General features: G+C 38.2%; 2 protein-coding genes across 5 annotated transcripts; both read right to left on the bottom strand.

Annotated features, from left to right (window-relative positions):
* Positions 1-1,739: 1,739 nt before the first annotated feature.
* On the bottom strand, positions 1,740-11,106 carry LOC127802382 (acyl-CoA-binding domain-containing protein 5-like). Of its 2 annotated transcripts, XM_052338148.1 has the most exons (10): positions 11,029-11,106; positions 6,381-6,561; positions 4,108-4,635; positions 3,927-3,992; positions 3,548-3,714; positions 3,275-3,431; positions 3,092-3,185; positions 2,586-2,998; positions 2,379-2,483; positions 1,740-2,302 (listed from the first exon to the last, which is right to left on the bottom strand). In XM_052338148.1, exons 2-10 carry the CDS (start codon positions 6,507-6,509, stop codon positions 1,994-1,996), a joined length of 1,968 nt encoding a protein of 655 aa, XP_052194108.1. In that variant the 5' UTR covers positions 6,510-6,561; positions 11,029-11,106; the 3' UTR covers positions 1,740-1,993. The 2 variants fall into 2 exon arrangements, with proteins under 2 accessions (XP_052194108.1, XP_052194109.1); XM_052338149.1 differs by lacking the exon at positions 11,029-11,106 and having other exon boundaries at positions 6,381-6,824.
* Positions 11,029-24,846, bottom strand: LOC127802383 (solute carrier family 40 member 3, chloroplastic-like). 3 transcript variants are annotated; one of them, XR_008023272.1, is made up of 15 exons: positions 24,398-24,846; positions 22,541-22,751; positions 22,365-22,428; positions 21,382-21,506; positions 21,210-21,299; positions 20,935-21,111; positions 20,734-20,808; positions 20,351-20,452; positions 20,091-20,208; positions 19,873-20,019; positions 19,346-19,452; positions 19,129-19,242; positions 18,581-18,881; positions 12,483-12,567; positions 11,029-11,106 (listed from the first exon to the last, which is right to left on the bottom strand). XR_008023272.1 is itself a non-coding variant. In XM_052338150.1 (14 exons), exons 1-14 carry the CDS (start codon positions 24,583-24,585, stop codon positions 12,539-12,541), a joined length of 1,848 nt encoding a protein of 615 aa, XP_052194110.1. In that variant the 5' UTR covers positions 24,586-24,846; the 3' UTR covers positions 12,083-12,538. The 3 variants fall into 3 exon arrangements, 2 of the variants coding, with proteins under 2 accessions (XP_052194110.1, XP_052194112.1); XM_052338150.1 differs by lacking the exon at positions 11,029-11,106 and having other exon boundaries at positions 12,083-12,567; XM_052338152.1 differs by lacking the exons at positions 11,029-11,106; positions 20,351-20,452 and having other exon boundaries at positions 12,084-12,567.
* Positions 24,847-25,810: the final 964 nt, after the last annotated feature.

Genomic DNA, 25,810 nt, shown 5'->3' with positions numbered 1-25,810 from the left:
ATAACTTCTTCATTTAATGGGTGACAATGAGATAGGTGCAAACTGATAGATATAACAAAAAGTGTAGAGGTTATCGTCGGTATAAGAAAGCAAAAGGTAAAGAGGCAAAAACAACGATGGTGCCAAAAGGTGAAGGCATCGACGCCATTTTATCAATGTCAATGCTTTTGTTTTTTTGTCTTTCATTTTCTTTACTCGATAAGGACTTTTGCACATTTCACGTAATTACTATTTCTACAACTTTTTACTTGAATGATTGACGGCAAGATAGGTATGATAATGTAAAAATATATAAAATAGAAATAAAGAAAGATTTGAATCACAAAAAAAAAAAAAATGATAGTATTTAGCGGAGTGAAAATGGAAAAAGGATGAAAGGAATCTGATGAGAGGGAAGAGAGACGTAATGAAGTGATGAATGTCACGAGAGAGGTCTTTTCCGATTGATTGATGCATACATTTAATAAACAATTGAAAATAAAATAATACTACTTTTATATATATATATATATGCATATGTATGTATGTATGTATGTACAATACAATACATGGAGCGTCACATCTACCTGTCAATTTCATTTGATTTGCAGAAGAAGAGTAGTGGAAGAGCAGAGCACAGCAGAGACCTCCGAATCCTCTCCTCTCTCATCACAGGCTCAGCCGAGACTCTCTCTCTCTCTCTGCTGTGCGCTGTGTATTGGTAAACGGAAACACGAAGCAAACCCGCGAAATGTGCGGGATCTGTGCGTGCTTTCCGCATCACTGCTGCTGCTTTTCTCTCTCCCTCTCTCTCTCTCTCGGAGTCGCCACAGCAAAGAGAAGAAGACGACATCATCAACGCCTTCTTCCAAATCATTCTGTCCTACAAAATTCCTCCTTCCCAATAATAATATTCCACGCTCCAACGTTCCAAAGAGGTAAATTCACCCAATTCTTTCATTGTTCCCCCTCTTTCAAATAAAGTGTTTGGCATAAATTAAAATTTTAAATGAAATCCATTAATTTTAATTGATTGATGATTTTGATATTTTTCTTGAATTTATTTCGATTGAGTTTTGATATGCAAAAAATATTTATTTTTGAATTTTAATTTAATTTTTATATTTAATAATTTTAATTATTAATCAGGTAAATGAAAACATTCTGATGAGTGAGTTTAATAATTAAAAATATTTTTAATAAGTGAAAGAAAAAAAACTTGAAAGAATAAAAATGTATGATTACTTTGATTAATTTGGGTCATTTTAATTATGTTGATTAAATTGATATATAAATTTAATTAATTCAATTTAATTATTATATCATTCTATAATGGAGTGAAATATTCAAATGCATTGAGTTATCTTCAAACACACCCTTAATTACATATGATGAGATCATGGTTGGAGGTCTAAGCCATGATTCATTTGTCATATCAAATGGATTGGTCAAAGATCATCACTCATTGTCTTTAGATCATGCAGTCTCATCCTATCCATTGGAGGTTACTATGTTAGTGTAACCTTTTGCAAGTCGTCCTGATGAGGATGATGCTGCCACCATAGCCTGCACTTCCATCATGTTACAGAAGTCACCTTCACATTATCATTTATCTTAGTGCTTTCTTTAGAAGGGAAACGTGTTGGATTAACAGTTTCAAAAATGTTATATGTCATATGTAACTCTACTCGGCCTTTTCCTTCCACTTCATTCTCAGCATCCAAACAAGAAACAATCTACAAATCTTAGAACATTTAAAGCCTTTATTTAGCAAGATGTAGTGAATGGCACTGAAGTTTGAAGATTCTTGAGCAACAAAGAGGATACATACATATGTTATCTTCAAGAAACTACAAATATCCTTGTACATAAGTTCACAGCATCTAGATCAACCACCCAACTAACCTACTTAAAACTTTGGATGCCTAACTTTGAAAGCCTCAACTCCAAAATCACATTGGAAAATAAGGGGGGCCGATTCTCGGTTCTCAAGTGTTTGTGTATCCCTTTGCATTTAGGACTCACCATGATCATTTCCTAGACCTCCCAGTGTTAGAACAACACCTTGAAGATCACTTTTGAGCTTTGGCAGCTCTCTGCCTATGGATGAAGTGCCTCTAGCACCGATGGACGGTTGAGTCGAATGACCTTGCTGGAGGCTCCGGCAAGATTCTGTCACAGAATGAGCCGTTGGCTCTTGTGGATGTCTTGTAAAAGGGCTTACTTGGTTCACAAGCGAGCATCTTTGAGGGACGCTGGCTCTCTGACTTGTCGATGAATGATTTGGGCCTAGAATGCCGCTTCTTGATGCAACCTCAGGTCCCTGGTTGAAAATTCAAGTTTCAGAAGTATGTTGAACGATATGGAAGGCGAAGAATTATTCAGGCTTCTAAGGTTACCGGAGAAAATAAGACTCCTCTAAAAATCTTCCCGTTTACAATTGCAGTCATCAGGTAGCCGGAGTCAAAGAGTCCATCAATTTTGCCTCGAACATCGGCTCCAACCTAATGGAAGCATCAACATAAGTTTGAACAAATGAGCATGGCAACCCTGTCTGTACACATGCTAAACAAATTCGAGAGTCCCAAGAAAACTTGAAAATTTACCAGGTTTTGGAACGGTGCTGCCCCCAAGGGTTTTGGTTCAATTACAGAGTACTGTCCTTCATGTCTACTCGTATGAACAATGTGAAGATGCTGTTCAGAGTCAGGCTGATTTGGCTGCCCTGTTAAGAAACTGAAATCCTGTAGACTTTTTTGAACAGATTTTTTCTGGTTCGTTCGGTTATTCAGTACGTTGTCAGCGTCAGAGTGGCTATTACTTGGAATTTGACTGCAATGTTTAAACAAGGGGAATACTTGGGAAGCCACAACCGAACGGGCTACTCTTTTAACTGGGGTCTGTTCCTGGTCGGATTGTGATGGAGACGAGTGCTGGGACAGCGAAAGAGAATGCTCCTCTGGTTCTGATTCTGTCTCCCATGTCCTGGCATTACTCATTCTTTTCCTCTTCAAAGTATCTTATAAAACAATGCAAAATCAGTCAGGAATGCTCCTCTGCTACTATTATATTCTTGGTTCTCATATATTGATGTCGATCTTATATATCAAACCTGAATTAATTTGAAATGACTGCTTTGACTCTAATTCCAGTTCCTGAGCTTCCTTTCTGACTGCCTCTCCATTACTCCCTAACAACACAGTCCTCTGCTTCAAAGCACACATCAATCTATTACTGCAGATCAGAAAGAGAAACCAAAACGATATTCATATTGTTCTAGCAGAGTTAGCCATACCGAATTAGTCCTTGCTTCTCTTGAAAGCCTTCTCTTTTCTTGGCTACAGTGGTTTCCAAAAATTTTACACAAGGAAACATTGTAACGGCCTTTGGGATGTTCGCCGCCAAGCTGCAGAACAATTAAATCATTGACAGGATGTTCATCCTCCCCGCACCTGGAAATTTGAAGAAAGTAAATGAAGAAATGAAAGTGAATAAGCATAACTAACTATAATGGTATAGAAAACCAGCCAAGATGCCGAGCTTCCAGACAAAACTTTTCGAATCTCACCCTCCAAAGATGGCAATATCTGTGTCAGTTGCAACAGCAGTATGAGAAAACCGACCTTGTGGTTTCTGGCCTCCTATCTCAAGGTGTGACCACAAACAACTATTTACATCAAGAACCCAAACATCATTGTAGTATTGCTTTTCTCCCACTCCTCCAATGACATATACCTGAATAAGCCACAAACCGTCTCTTGTCAGATAATCATTGGCCAAGATGGCTTTTCAGCGTGTAAACTTGGAAACCTAGACATCTTCAACATGAAACTTTTACTGGTATAAAAGGCCTGTAATATTTTTGCTAATATTCTTAAATTACCAACAAATGTAAATATAAAAATGATCCACAATATTGACAGGTACATACTAATAATATTACTTGCCTTTGATCCAATATTAACAGCAGCATGGCCTGCTCGAACACCTGGTGAAGGTCCTTGAACAAGGAACTGTAAAGTGAAGAGAAAAAGGGAAAAAAGAAAGCACGGAACTGATGAGCTTCATTCTCTTCCAGAAGTTCATGTGACATTAGAGTACAGGGCTTCAAAAAGGGGAAGTTCATACCCTGGACCAGGTCATTGTCTCAATGTCAAAGACATCGATATCACCTTCATACCTATCACCACAGTCTCCACCATACACAAAAATCTTACTCCCAATGGCAACAGCACTGTGACTATCCCTAGGCACAGGACCATTGCCCCGGACCTCAGGATAACTCCATCTCATGGTCTTGAGGTCTAGCACATACAAGTCGTTCAAATAATTTGCCTCACCTTCACCACTGCCCCCAAATATCACCAGCTTCTCATCCCCTACAAGTGTAGCGGTGTGACTTTCACGAGGGGAGGGTGGAACCCCTTTGCAATTCGGTTTTGTCCATTCTTGAGACCTGAGATCCAATATATGAAGGTCATTGGATTTCTTAGAGCCATTTGTGCCGCCAAATACTATCATCCTCTGACCAACAAGTACAGCACTGTGGCTATCTCTTGGGCCCGGACCTTGTCCCGTGGTCACCAGTGTGTTCCAAACCATTGTGTCAAGATTTAGCATGATGACATCACTGAAATGCAAGCCACCGCAGCATCCCTGAGATGGGCATAGGGAATCCACATCAAACAAACATTGCAATAAAATTCGGGATTATGATCCCACATAGGTTATAACAATATCCCTTCCAATGTTTCCGAGGTCATTAGTCTCCCCATTAGTTCCAAATTGTTGGTCAGGACATGACAGTACGTTCAATTGTTTAAAATCCATTGATAAGATCAAATTTGACATATGAGACATTCCAGACAGATACATCTTACATTTAAATCCCACTCTCTTTAAACCATGATCCCAGCAATAGGATAAGCAGTAAAGCAAGCAAGGTTCTGCATTATGCATGTCTTAAATGGTCCAAGATAAAGAAGTTTTTCCCAATGAATGCACAGCAAGGCAACTAATGCGGATAGATATAACGCATCAAACAAAACAGCGAGTTGCTAATGTGGACCGGGGGGGGGGGGGGGGGGGGAGGTCATATGAGTCCCATTTAACCGCTAATGGTTGGTCATCTCACTATTAATTATAGTCAATAGATAACTTTCCACTCAAACACTGGCACTGCAAGCCACACTCAAGTACAAATGGCTCAAGTCTGATAGTGGTCATCTTCTTCAACTCTCCCAACACGCGATACATTCTCTGTATAACCTCTATCTCTCTAACTTAAGTATGAGAGAACTCTCTCCTCTCCTAAAGATAACGTGAGGTAACTTTCTGGTGTGGTGACTGTAGGGAAGTTAACCCGCTACTTTCATCAGTCAAAATAGCTATCTTCCTGTTACAAATCCACTCAAGATCCTCCAAATTTCAGCAAGATCAGCATCCCAACCCAGCGAAATAATATCGGAAGTACGGATCATATAAGAGCATCATAATTATAATCCAAACATCTCATGGCACACAAATTCCGAGTTGGAAGAGAACATGGACCACTATAGGGTACTATAAAAGTCTCCTTCCAGACAAATTTTGAAAATAACCCCACCCAACCCCACTCCAAAAAAAAAAAAGAAAAAGAAAGGTTTAAGAGGAAAGGGAATTCATTTGTAAACTAATAAACTCAAAACACAGTTAAGAAAGAGTTGGGATAAGAAAGATTAATTAAAACGTTAGATACTATTCTGTAGAGAGAGAGAGAGAGAGTAAATTGCTTAAAGCCTGAAGCCTAAATCCAATCCACATAAATCGAGGCAAGGATAAAAACTGCTAGAAACCGTAGAAATAAATTGTGGGCAAGTATGGAACAACCATTTCAGGGCCAAAAATAGAACCCTCCCTCCCCCAAAATAAAAAAAAAAAGGAAAAGAAATGGCGAAACATTCCTTTTTGAAGAAAGAAAGAGGATTATGGTGATGCTGTAACACAACTTCCTACCCAATAGAGAAAGTGCAGGATGGATAGATACAGGGAAGATAAAATAGCCAGAATCTAAAGCCAGCGAGGAAAGTGCACACGGTATTAGTTGAAGATAGACAACCACGCCACATATAATACAAAAAAAACCCAAAAAATAGAACTCCAAAGGAACTAACATTCAGAATTCAGAAGCAATCAGTTAAGAAGCAGAGTCATTGCATTCAGACTCCTAAAAACAGGCTCAACACAAGGAGAAGAAGAGGAAAGAAAAAAGAGAAAAAAGGAGACACCCATTGTGATAGATTTAAAAAAATGGGTATCGCAAGAGGCATTGCTGGCTTGTAATTATTCAGACTATATTTAAGATGGGAAAGAAATATTTAAGAACAAATTCTTCTTTAAAAGGAAAAAAGAAGGAAACGAACCCCAAAGACGTAGATGAATCCATCAGAATAGCAAGCAGAATGCCCCCATCTCTCGGTAGGGCTGAAACCAATGAGCTTTGGATACAGCCACATTGCTTTCTTTGCAGCTTCACCTCCTAGAGACCCCATTCTCTCTATCTCTCTGAAATGCAAAGTTCAATGGGAAAGGCAGTGCAGGTTGCTGGAGAAAAATGAATATGAAGAAAGAGGAGAAGATAGAAATAAAGGGTCAAAAGCGGACATGAACAAGCCAAGTGACTTATCAACCATCAGTGTCGATAGACATGAAAAGATGGGCGCTTTCAAGTCTAAATCACTGTGGCAACCAACAAAGAACAGAAGTTTGCGGTGAAAAGAACATGTTTATCTGCCATCTTACTTGCTTTTCAAAATATACATAAATGTAAATCCAAACGAAGTAGACATACATTACATAGATGGTGAAGAGAAAGTGATGTAATATCAACAAAGTAACATGTTACATATGGCTGTTGGAGAGAAAGATTTAGAGAGAGAGAAAAGAAATCATTTTTTCTTTGTTTATTTGTTTCTCAACTTTTCTCCCTTGTCCACCTGAGAATGATTGAAAGGTTGGAGCATTGGGTTGTGGGAAATTATGGGGGGGGGGGGGGGGGGGGGTGTTTTGAGGCTTTGGCAGTGCCTGCTGTCTGGTGAGAGAGAAGGGGGCGGGGAGGGGGAGGTGGGTTGCTTTGTACTAATGAATTAATTAATGAAATGGTTGGTTTCTTTCTACGTCAAAGATGGCTGATAGATGGTATTGGGATTGATGGAAGGGAAGTTTTTCACTATCACACCCAATTCTCAAGGTGGGTAAGTTGACGTGGATCTAGAAATGTCTCTTCACTTCTCATCTCTCAAGAGTTGCGGTGTGGTGTGGGACTGACTATGTGTAATGTGCACATTCTTTTTCAAGTTTTGGGAAATGGTGCCTCTCTCTCTCTCTCTACACTTCATTTCCTCTCAAAAGGTTTTCTTGGAATGCGACCTCACTTCAATCTCTCTCTGAACTGTTGGAATGTGATATCATCTACCTATATATATGAGACATGACAAGTTACAATTTCTCCTCTGTATTTCTCAATTTTTTTTACCTAATATAGAAAGTGAGTATATTAATATTTTATTTTTATTAATTAACATAATATTTAATCAATACAAATAAATTAAGAGAGGACACGAGACTTACATGCCCACTTCTCTATAAGTCATGTGAACAATACAACAACGCTCTAAAAAGTAATTTAATCAAATAATCTAACAAAATACTCCAACCAATACTTGCTAAATTTATATCTAAAAATAACAAAAATGATGATCTATTCTTATGAGAATTATTATTTCACTCCTTTATGTTTTCAACTTTTTCAAATAGTACCCACACTCAAGTAGTGCTTCATATATTTAGATGTGCACTCGGGAGTCTTACTACAGGATTAAATACGTTTATCGAGCGTCTTACAAAAAAAAAGAGGTAAAAAGACAAAATTACCCCCTCAAAGTTTGCAAAGCATTACCCCTGCTCCTGCTCTCTGCTTGCTCCCTTCCCATGGCTGCGCCTCCACTGCCTTTGTCTCTTCGCGATACCTTGTTGCCGTCGTCGCCTCTCTTAGTCTCGCTACATCTTCCAGCGATGCAAGGCAAGAAGAGGTGGTGATGGTGGCATGGCAGCAAGGTGTCGTGAAGAGACGAAGACAACGAAGGCACGATCATGAGAGGAGAGCGAATAAAGAGCAAGGGGCAAGGACAATGCTTTGCAAATTTATAAAGTTTGAGGGGGATAATTTTATCTTTTTATCCCATTTTTATAAGGCCCTCGATAAAGTTCTCGAACTCTCAAAACTTTTCCGTGCATTTGGTATAAAAGAGTTATGTTTCGATCCTTTTTTTTTTTTTTTTTCTTGTACTTTGTTTTTCCCTTAGAGCTTAATATCATCTCCCACTGTAATAGCTCAAAATTTAAGAAAAAATAATACATGATGTCACCATCGACTTGTGAGAGAAATAATAATTATAATATTATATTATATAGTTTGTTTTCCCGTTGAAAATGTGAGCCAGAGTTGAAGTATGCGTACATATATATATATAGAGAGAGAGAGAGAGATACTGAGGGGATGGTGAGTTGACAGTGAGAGAGAGTGAGGGAGAGGGGGGCGGGGGGGGGGGGGGGGGGGGAGATAAAAGAGGGAGGGGAGGGGTAGAGTACACGCGACGAACACGGGGGGCTTTTTGGGTAACTGGCGGTGGCAGTAGCAGTAGCAGTAGCAGGGCAGCGCATTGGTTCACGTGACTAAGGCTCTCTCGCTCTCTCTCTCTCTCTCTCTGCGTAACTTGAAATTTTCCTTTCTTTTCTTTACTATCTCACGGTCTCACCATCTCACTGAAGCTGCTGCTGATGAGAGAAAAGAAACGAACTTTGACATGAATTGAAAGACATCTATCCAGTCGAGGAAACGTTTGACAGATAGATTGATTGATGCAGCAATTCGTTCATTATTACTATTATTATTTGCATGAATTATGAATATAACAATAACACCAATACACACACATATATATATATATATATATAGAGAGAGAGAGAGAGAGAGAGAGAGATCTCAGAATGAGGTCAACCTTAGGTTAACTTGCTATGGGTCAGCTTTCTGATTGCTTCACTATACATCCCCATTAATTAATGTTCATCAAAGATAGGAAACCAGCCCACAAACTGATTCCATCATAATAATAATAATAATAATATTAGCATTGTAAATTATATTAATAATTTTGTTCTGATAACATTAAAGTCTTCGTCAGGGTGATTGTCAAATGATGGCTTCTTTAATCATGGCTTCGGCTTCTCCTTACATTTAAATAAAAAAAATGAACTTAATATGAACAAATCAAAAGAAAAATCGTACCTTTATCTACGGAATGACCAAAATTGAGGGGAGGGTGGGGGTTGGGATAATAGAGAGCGAGGGAGGGAGAGAGAGAGACACACACACACAGAGAGTTGAATTGAATTAATGGGGAATCTTAGGCGGCCGCAGCGTGACGGTGACGTGCAGTTGACCGCCATTACATTACTCCCTAATATTACCACCCTACCCCCCGTCTTAATATTTATTTATTTATTAATATATTAAATAATAATTGATAGTTTTTTCTATAGTAAAATTTAGATAAAAATTAAAGTTAGTAAATTAGTATAATTAAATATTTTATACTTGTAAAGTCACGATATTGAATCTTGGTAATTAATTTTATTTTTATTTTTTATAAAAATATTTTAAAATTTCACTTTATGGACATGATTTATAATGCTAAAAAATATATATACTTATGTAATAGTATAGATATTGGGAGACAATTGGAAGAAATGTTTTTGACTGTTATATTTAAATATCCCTTTTATCAGAATTTTATTTTAAATAACATTATATGACTTAGGATTTAATAATAAAAATACTACTTAACATTTTAGTGTGACACTTTCGTATATGTAAGGGTCCTCAACTTCTAAAATTACCCTTTAACCCTTAGATATTGTGTACATAAACTATTATATCCTTTTAAAATTTATTTTTTAAAATAAAAAAGATAAAAAATAATTAAATAATACTAAAAAAATAATATATAGATTTAAAATTTTTACCTCTCTAAGCCAAGATCCTGGCTTTGCCACTATGGTATTGGTATATTATATTGTTTGTCTAATCATTAAAAATATACAATACACTAGCTAGTATAAAAATGTCACATCAAATGACATTTTTCATAGTCTAAATAATATTTCCAATTTAATAAAAATTTATTGACTCAAATTTGAGATTTTGACCTTATGAATATTACGATAGTAATATTGTTAATACATTGCAATATTGTAATATTAGTGATATGATATTAAAATATTAATAGCTATATTATTATAATTTTGAAGACGATAATTTACTGGTAATGTTATAGATATTATTATTATTATCATTATAATATAGACTTAAACCTCCGCGATAAGGTTGGGCCTCCAGCCTTGGATCCCACAAGGCCCTTGACCCGGCCCAACCTTACTCTATAGCACAGCCATTTAAAGAAACCAATTACTTCCCTTCTTTCAGTAGAATTCCAATTAATTAGAACTAATTCTAACCAACAGAAAATGTGCAAATTGTTCAGCTCAAAGCAGCACACTAAAGCAGGTTCATACAGTTAACAAGGCTGCTTCTGTAAAATAAGCTACCAGTACCAGTGGTAATGACTTAAACAATTCCTTCAACTCACAGTTGATTCTAAACCTAAACCTAGATAAAGAATTAGGTTTATTTTATTAGATAGGTAATTAACAACTAACACGTAAAAAAGTTGTCCAAGTCTTGGATTATGAATTTCAAATAGAGATGAGATGGGAAATTCATTTAGAAAACAAATAGTAAAAGTAAGGCATGTTACCACGACAACAACCTATTAGACCCATGAATGCCCAGAGTGCACCCCTTTATCAAGTACAAACAGATTGTGAAACCAGCAGTTAAATCATGGGGCACAAAGAAATATTGATCAATCACATTAATTTGACAACATGGTCCACTGAAGCCAGGGCAAAAAAGTGCCAGCCTATAAAGACTTGTGTGTGTTAAATGAATACCTGGTAGGGTTTCTTCTCCACTAGTTGCTGTACCAGGTCTGTGCTGTGAGAGTTCCTACGCTTGAGCATACACAAACACTGCCACAAATAGCAAAATTTCACATTAACATGCCATACCAGTTGCTTGGAACTACCACTCCCTTTCTTGGTCTTGTAAGAGGTAAATACTAATTCAGGAGTGTGTAAATTTATATTGTTTCAGCATTTGAGAAGCTAGCAGGTCCATAGCCTAGGATGAGCAAAAATCTTTCCTTCATTTCTTTTTCTTTTCTTTTCATTTTTACCCAGTGAATGACCTAGCTAATTAAACCCAAAAGTGCAATTCCACATCTAAGCCTCTCTACAACTAGTTAGTGTCACTTGCACTTGGGGACACCAACAACTCATCCATGTAGGTCAATTCTCTCAACCACAGCTTTTTGTGGATTAATATGGTTCACATGTGTTAAAAGCAACGATGCCCAAAATAACATGAAAGTTTTAAGTCAGTGGAGGAGTATTTTTGTGGGTAACCTTATCTTTATTTTGTAAGGTAATAATCACCCAAAAGAAACAAATTTTAAGCGTGTTGTGTACTTGGGAATGATCTCTACTACTACCTTTCATCGATACTTTTATTTTTTCATAATTTCACTTTCATGTCCACATCCACTGCATACATACGATAAAGATGTCAAATATATGTCAATCACTAGTGTCTAAATTAGTCTCTTGCATCTTTTAAATTTTAATAATTTTTAAAAAAGAAACACAAACTCATATTTGACACAAAATAAAATTTTCAAAATTTTCACACGGAGAAGGGACATAAATGCCATTTCCTCTCTAGAAAGCATTTCTAACTAATAGAATTTTTATTGTTAGAATGTTATATAGTACACATTATTCTTAACCATTCACAGCATGTCCATATACCCATTCTCTACTTTTAGATACATATATATCTAAGTACACAAATAAAAGCACATGAACATGGATATATAACATGGTCAAGTTTATATTCTGGGACTAGTTTGTCGACAAAAATGGGAAAACCTAAAAGTAGTAGAAATTAAAAAGACTGTTTTCTCAAAACCATTTATGAAGCTCTAAATCTAGGTCTAACATAACATCCTATTTATGGTTAGAACACATCATTAATTAAACACAAATAAACAAATAAATAATTATGCATCGTCACTATTTTCTCCTTGATAAAGTAGATTCTTATGCTACCATCTCAAGAAACAAATGAATCAATTACAGTATCCTCAAATATGCGTATAGCTTAGGACATTGTCAATAAAAAATAAATAAATGAATAAATGGATTGTATTGCTCACATGGAGAAACTGACAAAGGTTAATCGCTTTCGGGCTTTGCCACTCTAGCTTGATATAATACAGAACTTGTTACATGCTTAATGATTGCCACTTAACAACTGCAAGTGACCAAATGAACTAGACAATGTATACCTTGGGCTTCTTTGATAATCGATGTGATTCTTGGTATTGAAGAAGGCAGAAATGATCTACGTCAGTCTGTGTATGTTGAGATCACCTGTGCAGCAGTTGAAAATAGAACAGGGAAGTAATTATATACAATATCCACACCAACAAAATAGCATACTGGCCAAGGGAAAAAAGATATGCCATTTACTGGCAAATGGAAATTGTTTGCTTTCCATATAAAAAAGAAGCATAAGTACCCATCATCTACTAGAGGTGGGCAAGCAGGATCAGAAGGCGAACGTTCCTATGCATGGGAGGCAACCTAATTCTCAGCAAAATAAGAGTAATTTGTATTTGGAGTTCTGATGGGCTTCTGATGATAGTCTAGCTTGTATTACGGAGAATAGAAGGGAATTACAATACTGGGAATTAACAAAATCAAAGAAAAATGGACATTTGAGAGGTCCAAGCTCTCCCACAATATTCACCAATAAAATATTCCCTCTCTCTATTCTATTTGCTTCCCTATTTATAGGTTGTTAGTTCCCCCACTCCTCCTCAACGGAATCTATTTGCCCGCACATGCCCCCATGATCGCTCTTCCCATTCTACCTCTTAATTGAATTTGTGGCATGCACATGCACCCAGTGGCCTTTTCAATCCCTATTCTGCCTTTGTTTCTTACATCTTTGGCAGCGGAATTTAATGGGCTACCTATCAATACCCCCCCCCCCCCTCCAAACTCACCTTGTCCTCAAGGTGAAAAGCAAGGAACTATTGCTAGAGCATGTTGTAGGGTTCCCAGGTGGCTTCCAAAGGTGGCAGCCCCTTCCACTGTATGGGTACATCCAGGCCTCGTAGGCTATTACTAGTACTTGATCTTACTCCAAGTACTGCCTCTGGTTCTACTAGCATCTCTAGTTCCTCACTAAGTTGGCTAGGTATATAAGTGAGTACTTGTAGTGCCCCATTGGCCTTGCACAATTGGGACACATGAAAGACGAGATGAATGTTGCAAGTCGCAGGCTGGGCAAGCTTGTAAGCGACTTGTCCAATCTTCTTCTCAATAGCAAACGGATCGTAAAACCGTGGTGCCAACTTTTCATTAGGACAGGAAGCCACGACTTGCGCCGATAAGGCCAGATTTTCAAGTAAACTAGGTCATCAATGTCAATTTGAACATCCCTCCGTTTTAAATCAGCCATCTTCTTCATCCAAGCCTATGCCCGAAACAATTGAGCCTTTAGTTCTTCCAGCACCTGGTCCCTTTCCACTAGCTGTTGCTCCACAGCTGATACCGCAGTTAAACCCCTTTCGAATCTCAATAACATTGGGGGTTTGCGCCCATAAACCACCTGAAATGGAATAATCTTAGACGTCGTATGGTAAGACGTATTATACCACAACTTTGCCCACGACAACCAACTGAACCAAGCCCTTGATTTTATAGACGCAAAACATCATAGGTACGTTTCCAGAGTTCGATTAAGTACCTTTGACTGCCCGTCCGATTGGGGGTGGTAAGTTGTACTTCGGCAAAGCTTAGTGCCTTGGAGGCGGAATAACTCTTTCCAAAAATGGCTCATAAAGACCTTGTCCCTGTCGGATACAATGGACTGGGGCACCCCACGTAGGCGTATCACCTCCTTCACGAAAAGTGCAGCCACACTACTGGCATTAAAGGGATGCTTGAGTCCTCTGAAGTGGCCATACTTGCTCAATCTGTCCACCACAACCAATATCGTATCCATATTACCGGACCTAGGCAAACCTTCAATAAAATCCATAGCCACATCTTCCCACACCCGATCTAGAATTGGAAGTGGCTGCAAAAGGCCCCCTGATGACAAGGCTAGATATTTATGCTATTAGCAAATGGCACATTGACTAACGTAGCGGTGAATATCCCTCTTCATTCCGACCCAATACATATTGGCTGCCATTCTCTTGTATGTCTTTAGGAACCCCGAATGTCCACTTGAGCTCCCGTCGTGTCCTTCTTAGAGCAATATAGGGATCAAAGTGGATTCCTCAGGTAAATATAATTTTCCCTTGAACAGGAGCTGGTTGCTGACCCACTGATAGTCGGGTTTGGCCAAGGGAGCAAATATTTCTTATATTAATTTCTACAATCCTAAGTCCGCCTCAACTTCCTTAGCCAGCTGTTCAAGCTGAATCACTCTAGGAACTGTCATAGCTAAGAGGGCAGCTGAGTGGCTGACCCTAGAAAGGGCATCTGTTGCCTTGTTCTCCAGCCCCATCCGATATTGGATTTCGAATTGGTAGCCCATCTACTTCAACAACCATTTTTTATGTTCTGGACTCACCAACCTTTGCTCTATCAAAAATTTTAAGCTCTTCTGATCTGTGCATATTATAAACTTCAGGCCCAACAATGCCTCCATTTCTGGACAACAAACACTATTTCCACCAGCTCCCATTCATACACAGACTTGTTGCGGCCACTAGGGTTGAGGGTGTGACTATAAAAGGCAACGAGGCAATGTTCTTGCATTAATATAGCCCCCAAACCGGATTTGGAAGCATCAATTTCCACCACAAAGGGCTTAGTGACATCAGTAATGCAAGCACTGGTAAAGATACCATAGCCTCCTTCAATTTCTGGAAAGCCTTCTCGGCTGATTCATCCCAACTGAAGTTGTTTTTACGAAGTTTTTTTGTAAAAGGCCAAGTCAACTTCCCATAATCTTTCACAAATCTTTTATAATACCCTATAAGCCCCAAAAACCCTCGTAATCCTTTATCGTTGCAGGACTTGGCCAATTGAGCATTGCCTTAACCTTGGACTGGTCGGCAGCCACCCTTTTATGTGATATGACATAACCAAGATACTCCACTTCTTACTGTCCAAATTGGCATTTCTTTTTATTTGCATATAGTCGGTTTTCAACCAACACTCTTAAGACCCACCGCAAATGTTGCTCATGTTCCTCCATGTCACGGCTAAACACCAAAATATCATAATAATAAAAAAAAAAAAAACAACACAAATTGCCTCAACTGACCTTTGAAGATCTCGCTCATTAGGGACTGGAAGGTTGTCGGGGCATTGGTTAGCTCGAAAGGCATGACTAAGAACTCGTAGTGCCCCTTGTGGGTACGAAATGTAGACTTCGGCACATCGTCCTCCTTAACTCGAATCTGATGGTATTCGGCTTTCAAGTCTAGCTTTGAAAACACAGTGGCCCTATGAAGCTCATCTAACAATTCATCAATCACTGGGATGGGAAATTTGTCAGGTATCGTTACCTTATTCAAGACTCGGTAGTTTACACAAAATCTCCATCCCTCGTCCTTCTTAGACCAACAAAACAGGGCTGGAAAAAGGACTTGTACTAGATCTGATAATTCCGACAGCAAGCATTTCTTGCACTAATTTCCCAATTTCATTTTTCTGTATATAGGGGCACTAATAGGGCATTACACTTACCAGAGCTGAACCCAACTGCAAGTTGATGGCATGGTCTCATTCTCTTTTCGGAGGCAGCCCGCCTGGTTCGTCAAAAACGCCACTAAATTCGGTTAGCACCTGATAAATACCTCCCAGTATTACAGCTGTTAGCTCCCCAAATTCTGCAGACAAACTCCCAAGTTCAAGAAGCACACCCTCTCCACTGCCCTTGAATGGTTTCATCATTGCTTTTAGGGTGACAAGGGTTTTGCTTAAACTCGGATCCCCTTGCAATGTAACCATCATCCCTCCCACATGGAATTTCTTAGTTAAGGACTTCCAATCGATTTGAACCTTGCCCAACGTCGCTAACCATTTCATCCCCAAGATGACATCCGAACTGCCCAGCTCCAAGGGAAGAAAATCCTCAATTACATCTAGGTTCTGAAGAGAAAGAAGCGCACATTTACATACTCCGACACCATGCACAACCAACCATCACCTCGTAGTCAGTAGTCTTTGACCTCGGTAGCCCCAATTTTTATACCAACTCAGCAGCCACGAAATTATGGGTTGCCCCACTATCTATGAGAACCACTACCTCCTGGCCAACAATTCGCCCCCGCACCTTCATAGTTTGGGGTGGGGTGAGTCCCACCACCGAATTCATTGATAGCTCAATCACCTCTCCATTAGCCTCCAGAGCTTCCCATTCATAACTTCCTTCGGCCTCCTCTTTTTCCCCCACCTCTTCCTTCTCTTCGTCATAAATCACCATAACCTGTAGCTCCTTATTTTTGCACCGGTGCACGATTGAATACTTCTCATCACACCTAAAGCACAACCCCTTTTCTCTCTTGGCTTTCAATTCGGCTTCGCTTAGCCTTTTGAAGGGTGGAACAACTACTCCTACGGTGGTCGGAGGCCTCGATCCATAAGGAATGGCTGACTTGGTGATGGGGTTCATGTTTGGAACGAAGGGTATGCAAGTTGACAAGTGGGTCAGATTAAGGACGTTTTTACCTTTGCTTGGTCGAAGATCAACTTGGGCTTGGAGTATGTGATTCTTGTCTTCAATTCGTTGGGTTGTCTCCATGATTTGCATTAGACCCGACGGTTGTAACACCCTAACTTCTACCTTGATTTTTGGCTTCAACCCATTAACAAAGAGGCCCTCTAGTATGGCCTCTGAAACTTCGCCCATCGGGGCCGCCAATGTCTCAAAGAGGAGGCAGTATTCCCGCACGGAGCTATCCTGCCTGAGGGCCAAGAGCCTCTCCTTCATTGATCCCTCTTGCGAAGACCGAAATCGGTTATGTAGGTGAATATTCAGCTCCTCCCAACTCCGAAATCCCCTTCTATGTCGCTCCCATTGGTACCAAGCCAAGGCTCCTTTTTCGAAACACAGCGCTACCGTTTCGATTTTCTCTAACTCCGTCAACTGATTCACTTCAAAATACCTTTTTTGCCTGAAACAACCACTCATCCGGATTGTCTCCGCTGAAGATTGACATCTCCAATCTTCTGTTACGGACTTCCCACTTCCAATTTCTGTCGCCCATTTCCCTTTTTCTCTGTTGCCGCTCTCAACACCATGGGAAATCCTAGAATTCAAAGTGGATTATGGTGTGGTTTGCTCTAGCGTTCCCTTGCACTTCCTCTCCCTTTCTTGTTCCCCCCATTTCAATCTCATGAGGCTGAATTGCTCCATCATGATCGCCATATTCTTCTCCAAGCTCTGCATTCGTTGCATCTCCAATTTCAGCGAGTCCAACCCACTGTGCAATCCGTCCAACCGCCCCTCCAGGTCTCCTACTTGCTCAATGAGGTTTACCATGGGGATCGATTTCTGCTCTGATACCAAATGATGGGCTTCTGATGATAGTCTAGCTTGTATTACTGGGAATAGAAGGGAATTACAATGCTGGGAATTAACAAAATCAAAGAAAAATGGACATTCAAGAGGTCCAAGCTCTCCCACAGTATTCACCAATAAAATATTCCCCCACTCTATTCTATTTGCTTCCTTATTTATAGGTTGTTAGCTCCCTCACTCCTCCTCAACGGAATCTGTTTGCCCGCACATGCCCCCCATGATAGCTCTTCCCATTGTACACGTTAACTAAATTTGCGGCTTGCACATGCACCCAATGGCCTTTTCAATCCCTATCCTGCCCTTGTTTCTTGCATCTTTGGTAGCAGAATTTAATGGGCTGCCTATCAAGTTCTTATAAGGATCAATGAAGTGCTATTATAATCAGTTATTTATTTTCCATTGGGATCATAACCATAGGAAGTAGCATAATTCCCAGAGAGGGAAGAGAGATATTTCACTTTCCAGATTGTTTGTATAGTAGGATGGCAAGAATGAGAGAAACTTTTACATCATTACTTTCACATCCATAATTTTAAGTTTTGTTATGAATTAGGGCATTTGAATTGGACTATCAGCAAAATAAATTCCTGATAATTAGTCATGTAGGCTCAATGGCCATGCAAGTCCTCGACGTTTTTCAAACACTAGTCCATTTTGATGAAACTAATGCAAGGTGGAAGCTGGCCAACTTAAATATAAAGACAAATCTAGTAAGTATAAGGTTTGGACAGAATTTGTTAAAGATGGGAAAAGTCAGGTTCATCGACATTAGTTATGAGGGGGAAAAACTCATATTTCCAAGCTAATACACCAGATTGTAGAATGGACACTTACAATTGGAATCAAGATGAAGACTAAAGGAGAAAAGACTTCTCTGCCCATCTGTAGGATTGACCACCCATCCACAGAACAACCACGCCGCACCAACTACTGATAGAAGTGACAGAATAGCAAGAAATCCAAAATGTGAAACATTGTTTGCAATTATTGCAACTCCCAACATTATGGCCTCTGCCAAACTTGCAATAGAAACCTCCATTGTACCAATCTGATTTGCTTTGGATGCCGGGATCCCAGTTTGAAGAATCTGTGCCCCTACAACATCATATGACATGTGGCCCACTCTTGACAATACCTGTAAAGGGAGTGTATCCACTTATCTTAGTCCTCGGTATAATGAATGCGAAGATAAAATACATTCAAGTGTATCCACTTTTCTTAATCTTCAATAGAATGGATACAAATAGGAATACATATAATTAAGGCATTACTAGTTTACTACTATATAAATGGCTCCATGCAGGCATCAGAGTTGCAAGAAATAAAGGAACTTACTGTGTCTACCAGACACACACACACAGAGAGAGAGAGAGAGAGCTTACAACCAAACACAAGAAGAATAGAAGTGAAGTCCGCTGAGTAAGAAATCCCCTAAAGTAAACTGCAACGGCAATGGTAAGAAGCAAAGCCTGTAATATCAATCCTACTGCTCCAGCCTGCTAAGAAAAATCCTTGAGATTCCACCCAGAATTTGAAGAAAAGGTGAAAAACAGGTGCTTCTAGTCAATTAATAAAAGCTACATAAAAATAGAACACAACCTTCAAAATGCCACATCTCCTGACCATGAATGCAGACAAAAATGTCGCAGCAATGCCCATGAAAGCACATAGTCCACTAAAGGCCCCAATGATAGATGGACTTAAACCTGATGCAATTAGAAAGTTGCATTTCAGATGTGGATACAGATTCAACTAAGATTTCTAAAGATATTAGTAACTTTTGACATTCATAAAAATACAAAGATAGCGAGAACAAGAATGAGCTAGTCACAAGGACACACAAATAACATTGTCAAGAACATGACAATTTTATGTCAATAAAAGCATTCACTAATCAGTCAGTTTTGTTTGACATTGTCATATTGAAATATAGCCAAGTACATTGGCCTGAAGGCACTCAATCATCAATATTTTTTCTGTTAATCTAAATCAGTTCTGTTTCCATGCATCTACACAGCTTGCTTCCCTAGATTCTGTACTGATTGACAAAAATGTATGCGCCAGAAAATTACATTGGTCAAATTTTAAAATTTAAAAGGTGAAAAGCATAGAAGATTAGGCAATACCACGCTGTGCTAAGAATGATGTCATCAACCCACCAGGAGTGAGAGCAACATTTAAGCAAAGAAGCACATTGGCTAGGCTCGCAGGGAGCACAGGCTGCTGCATGTACTCAATCCACCCATGCTTGATAGCCTCCACACTCATTTCCACTGGTTATCAAAAAGTTGGGAGTTATTTGGTTTATCAAATTGAAATACCAATTTGAATTGCGAGGACCAACCTATATTCTTAGTATCCAGTACATGTCTTTCTGTGGAATTTCTGCAACATGTTTGTGGAGATTTAGGACGGTCAAGAACCCCAGCAGAAAGCTTGTTGGTTAACCACCCGAGAACCACCTTAAGACACAGTATGAATCTCAGAATACTCCTAAGTACCAGTTATGCCCAAGTATCATAGAGCAAGCAGGCTAAAAGTTACTTCATATATAAACATATATGCACACACATACACACAGAGAGAGAGAGAGAGTTACCATACCACAACAGGAAGTGTGCATATCATTAGACCTGCAGCAAGCCTCAAGCAGGTCACAGGCTCATATTTGGATAGAAGAAAACCAAATAAAGATGCTCCAACAATCTGTGTTTTTATATGGATGTGAGTCTCTCCTTACAGAGTTTTTCATTAAATTATTCCAGTCATGATAGCTTAACCCAGTAGAATCTCTGGGATTAGTTATAATATAGGACACTAGTTAAGCACCACTTCAACACCTTTGAAAAGAAAGAGCATTAGCCCAGGATTAGTTTAGGTACAACACCCACAAAGAAGAGCACCAAATATAAAGTAGACTATGCATTTTGTTCTTGAATACAAATTAATTCTGTCATAAGGTTATGATCAAATAAATGGAAGACAACCTCACAGAGTAGATCAATTTGACTAAGAACAGCATTTGCCCGTGAAAGAGCAATGTGCCGATTTGTTCCTGCTAACTGCACAGATAAGAGAACCGAATTAGGAAATCAATGGGCAACCTAGTTCAGAAAAGGAATAGCTGCCAACATGTATATATATATATATGTATATATGTATTAAGAAAGAAGTAGAATAAACAATACTAGCACAATCCAATCACGCTCCATTGCAACACCTAGAGCCAATCCAGACAGCCTCTCAATAGCCCCAGCAAATACTAGTATAGCGAACCATGGACAGTGAACGATTGATGATATAGATGAGGGATGAATGGTGTGGGCATTAATTATCATTCCAACTGATAATAGCTGAGCAGCTGCCTGACAGAGATGGAAGTATTAGAACATAAAATTTAAGGAGAAATATTCAAGAATAGTCAAGAACTGCTTTAATCACTGATATTTTATGAAAGGATTACCTGGACAATTGTTAAACAATTATATGCAGGTACTCTGGGGAAATGATCCATAAGTTTACCAATCAAGGGGCCTCCAACAATTACTGCAAGCTGTTCAAGTGGAGCTTATGAAAAGAATCCTTATTGTTGTTTTAATTGTATGTACTTTTTATGTCATGAAACTGATTGAAACCTTAGTGAAGAAACCCATGACCACCACTGGAAGAAGGCTTGGATGAAGCAAGGCAATGGCAGCAGGCGAGGCAAAATTCCAGAGCTGTTCCACCAGGTTGCCAGCTATGCAACTAGCATACAATGCTGAGTAAAATACCAGACTTCCAGGTTAGAAACTGCTAAAATGGTTAAACATCAGTAAAATCTACTAAATGGGAACAAGCTAAATTAGTAATTTTAAAATAAAATGTAGTGGTTGACAGCCAACGTAGTACAAAAGTAACATCACATAGACTTTCTCATCAGAAAGGATGCAGAGCAGGCAGAAGTGACCAACTTTTAAGATGAGCCTTAAAAAAATGAGAACCACTTGCAAAACAAGTTCAAGGAACTCAATGAGATATATATGATTTATGTATAAAGTAATGGCCTCTTAATAATTAATATATGTGCGTGTGCATATGCGTGCGAAGTATCTTTCTTGGAAAAATTTCAAATGAGGTCAGGCTGCTGAAGAGCTCTTAAGAATAAAGAAATATTATGATTAGCAAAGTATCTTTCATTGGAAAAAAAATCATCAAATATAATGTTAGGCTACTGATATGTTCAGAGGACCAAGGCAGAGTTGGACAAACTCAAGAACCCCTTAACTAGGAAGTTCTAGGTGAGTGAAAGGACAAAAGAGAACAAGCAAGCAAAGAAGATCTCCAGCTTTATAAGCTTTAAAATAGCAAAACCTCTAACAAATGCACCAAGAGTTATCTTAACAAATTGAGTTCAGGTACCGACGAATACAAAAGATTGCACCATGATCCCTAAAACATATAGAGGGTAATAAAAAGAGGGATGCGGAGGATGTGGAAAGCAGAAAATCCCATATCAAAACCATTTCATCTAATAAATGAAAAGCACAAAACTTGCAATGGTTATATTAAGTTCATTTACAGTGAACAAAATATTAATTGCCAGCGGAGTTCTGGACTCAAAGTTGTGCGAGCATACCAAATAGTCCTGCTGGATGGGCAGGAGTTGCAGCAAGGATTTTCTGCTCATCCTCTGATAAGACCTGCAAAGGGAACAACAGAAAGATGAAAATATGAGAACTCAAGCCTCAAGGGCTTTTCTCATTAACAGGATATTGATGAAACAGGCAAAATTGTTGGCCACTTTGTTCATACTGGCAACGTAGTCAAAATAGTGTCAGCATAAGTGTCTTCAGCCAGCAAACTCAATGATTCAGTCTTTAGGATATCAGATTTGATATGAACAATTGGGACTGAATAATTTGAAGCAGCATCTGGAGATTCTTCCTGAACTTCCTCAACAGTATCTATGTGATTGAAGACTTCAGTTCTTGAAATTGAACATCTAGAATTAAAAGTTCCAAGCCTGCAAGGAAATCATGCAGCACACAAATCAAGAGGCAAAATTCACTTCAATCAGATCTAATTATCTTATTGGACATAATTCAAGAACATAATCTAAACTATCAACTTTTGCTGACAAACCATTTCAACAAGCTCAAGGATGCTTTAGGATACAGAGTTAGATACAGAAGAAGAATCTTTTCTTCCTTTTAATATTGATTCACAAAAAAATATGAATAATATAATCCAAACAATTAACTCTGCCTATGGATTGAGTAATCCCTTCAATACTTAGGCTAGGACTAAGAAAGGCAGGATAAGGCGGTGTGATTTTTCATGAAAGTGTTTGGAGGTTGTTTTTCTATGATTGAGCAATGCTTGCATTTTGCTTGGCTAATGGGTTTTCAGCACTGGTTGGTAGTAGGCATGGGAAACAAATAGATGGTGGGGGTGAGTGGTTCTGTGGGGGTCATCATAAAGAAAAGATAAAAACATGAAGCAGAAGAGAAAGGAAATGTGCCAGGGGGATTTTCTTATCTAATTTATAATTTCTGGAGTTTTTATTGATAAAGGGGAAGAGCGAGTCTAGAAGAAACTAATTTTTAGTTTCTTCATTATCATTATTATTTAGTTGATTAAGAGGAAGAGAGACATTTTCTTTACTGAGTTTTAGTTTCTTGGATTATTTGTTGATCTATTTTTTATTTTTATTCATCTTTTATTTTTGTTTTCAAAATTTGAAAGAAAAAATAGAAAATAGTATTTGGTTGCTTGTTTTTATTTTTGGAACAAGACACAAATTTTGAAACGTGGAAAAAAATAAACACACCCCAGAAATGGTGTTGATTTTTTTAGATTCAATTCCATTTTTGTTTCTTCACCCACCCAACATCTTCTTTATTTTTCATTTTCTTCATAAGAACCCAAATTTGGATTTGGCAAAACCAGACTAGCTTTTGCTAGTGTGCTGTTCTTCTTTTCTTTCCTCTTCTCACTGTCTCTCCTCTCTTTGTGGATCAGGATCATTTTGCCAATATCAATTGAATTATTATATATTTATTTATTTATTTACCAGATAAATTTTCAGTCTCAATATTCAACATTTAAGCAAAAATGAATCATCAAACAGATAGTTCAGATTAAAGAAAAGAAATTGAAAATTCTTCGAGCGACTGCCAAGCTTCTCATGTGTATATACATAAACCGTATTGCTAGAATACCCCTTTGGAAGTTATGCAAATAGTAGTCAAATAATCTCTACCATCGCGGCAACCAACAAATTGAAACAGGGAAAATAAATGTAATTTTTCAAATCAAGGAATGAAGCTAGTATTTCATGCAAACAGAAAATTTCAATGGTGGTATATGCAATTTACCCTTACGAAATATAAATTTCTGTGGCTTCTACACTTCAATCCAATTCAAATGGAGATGTGTGAATTTCTAACCTTAGGGAAATATGTCTTGTGTTTTTTAGCAAAACCATACAGTAAGGTGTAATTGGCCCCATGTCCTTTCTAGTAAATGATGTATATTCTTCGGTCCAATCAACAATAATACACACAAACACACTTCAAAATCGAAGATGACCAAAATAAGAAAATATAAAGAAGTTTTCAGTACAGCAATTTTCACAAGTAGGTATATCTAGGGACAAATTAGGGTTACCTGGGTGAGATAAATTGGGAACTCAAACATCGACGAGAAGATAACCGATGAGGCACGGGGGACGACGCCGGCCAAGCCGACGAACAATGAGAGCGAGATTGGCGAAGAAGTAGAGGGGAGCGGCTGAGGGTTGCCGGCGAAGAAGAAGAAGAAGAAGACAGCGGCTGTGGGACGATGACCACACCCATGGTTGCAGTTCCTGCTGTTTCAACAACTCGGTCTGGAAATAATGTACGAGCTGTAGCCGCTCTGCATGACTCTTCATGCGGCCGCCCCCAGCAGCTATTGACGGCGATAATGACGATGAGAATGGCTTTGATTCAGCTTCCAGAAAGGCTCTCCTTCGTCTTCATTATCAACCATCATCAAGAAAACTTCTGGAAACAGAATCTATTCGTAGGAGTGAGAATTGGATGTGTGGATGTTCGGAAGTACGGCGGGTAGCGGCTGGTCACGAGGAACGGAAGTACGTATATCCGACATATTCATATTTTTATTCCTATATTTTCATTTTTTTACAATTATTTTAAAAAAATATTATTTTAATTACGACTCTTAACATAATTTTTTAATTAATTTAACTCTTATACTTTAATTTTTTATATGATAATTATATTTTTTATTATTTTATTACACTATTAGATTTATATTTTTAAATTAATTTAAATTTTATATTTTTATGTGTAAAAAAAATAAAATGAGATACTAAAGTATACGTTATATTCTATTTATATCAAAATATATGAGTTAAATTGATTCAAAAATATAAATTTAAAAGTATAATCAAAATAACAAAAAAGTTCTGATTGGGACTGTAATACCCAAGAAATCCTTAAGGATATAAATAGAATTTTATTAAGGGTATAAATGGAATTATCGAAAATAAATGAGGACTTAGGGTACACTATCGCAATCTTAAGAGACCGAATTAATTGAAGGGAGTACCCCGAACCCTAGATAATTAAGGAAAATGTAATGGTATTGACGAGTAATACAAGTTATGATTTTAGGAATCAAAAGAAGTTGGCTCAGGAACAGTTTTCGGTATAGTTGTAGAACAAACTGAGAAAATCGAAACGACATAGAGAATATCCGAAAAGTCAATGGAGTATTTTGAGCACTTAGATTTTGTATATGGAACAACCCTTAAGCAATTTTGGGTTGAAATGAAAGGAATTAGGGTCCAAACGATCAACTAGGCCTAAGTGTAATTTTCCAATTTTACTCGAGGGAGGTCAAAATAATAATTTTTCAAAAATTTCAAGAATGAAGTGAAGAGTACAAATCTTGTGGGCCTTAGTGGTGTAGTTGGATAGACCAGAGGTGTTATGGAAAGGGCAAAATCGAGTTTGGAAGAAATCAAGGGGTCAAAGTGTAATAAATGAAAAGTTTGGGTATGACCGCAGCAGCCAA

The sequence above is a fragment of the Diospyros lotus genome, chromosome 5, assembly GCF_014633365.1.
Source record: "Diospyros lotus cultivar Yz01 chromosome 5, ASM1463336v1, whole genome shotgun sequence".
Classification (NCBI taxonomy): domain Eukaryota; kingdom Viridiplantae; phylum Streptophyta; class Magnoliopsida; order Ericales; family Ebenaceae; genus Diospyros; species Diospyros lotus.
This window is presented reverse-complemented; position numbering and strand designations above follow the sequence as displayed.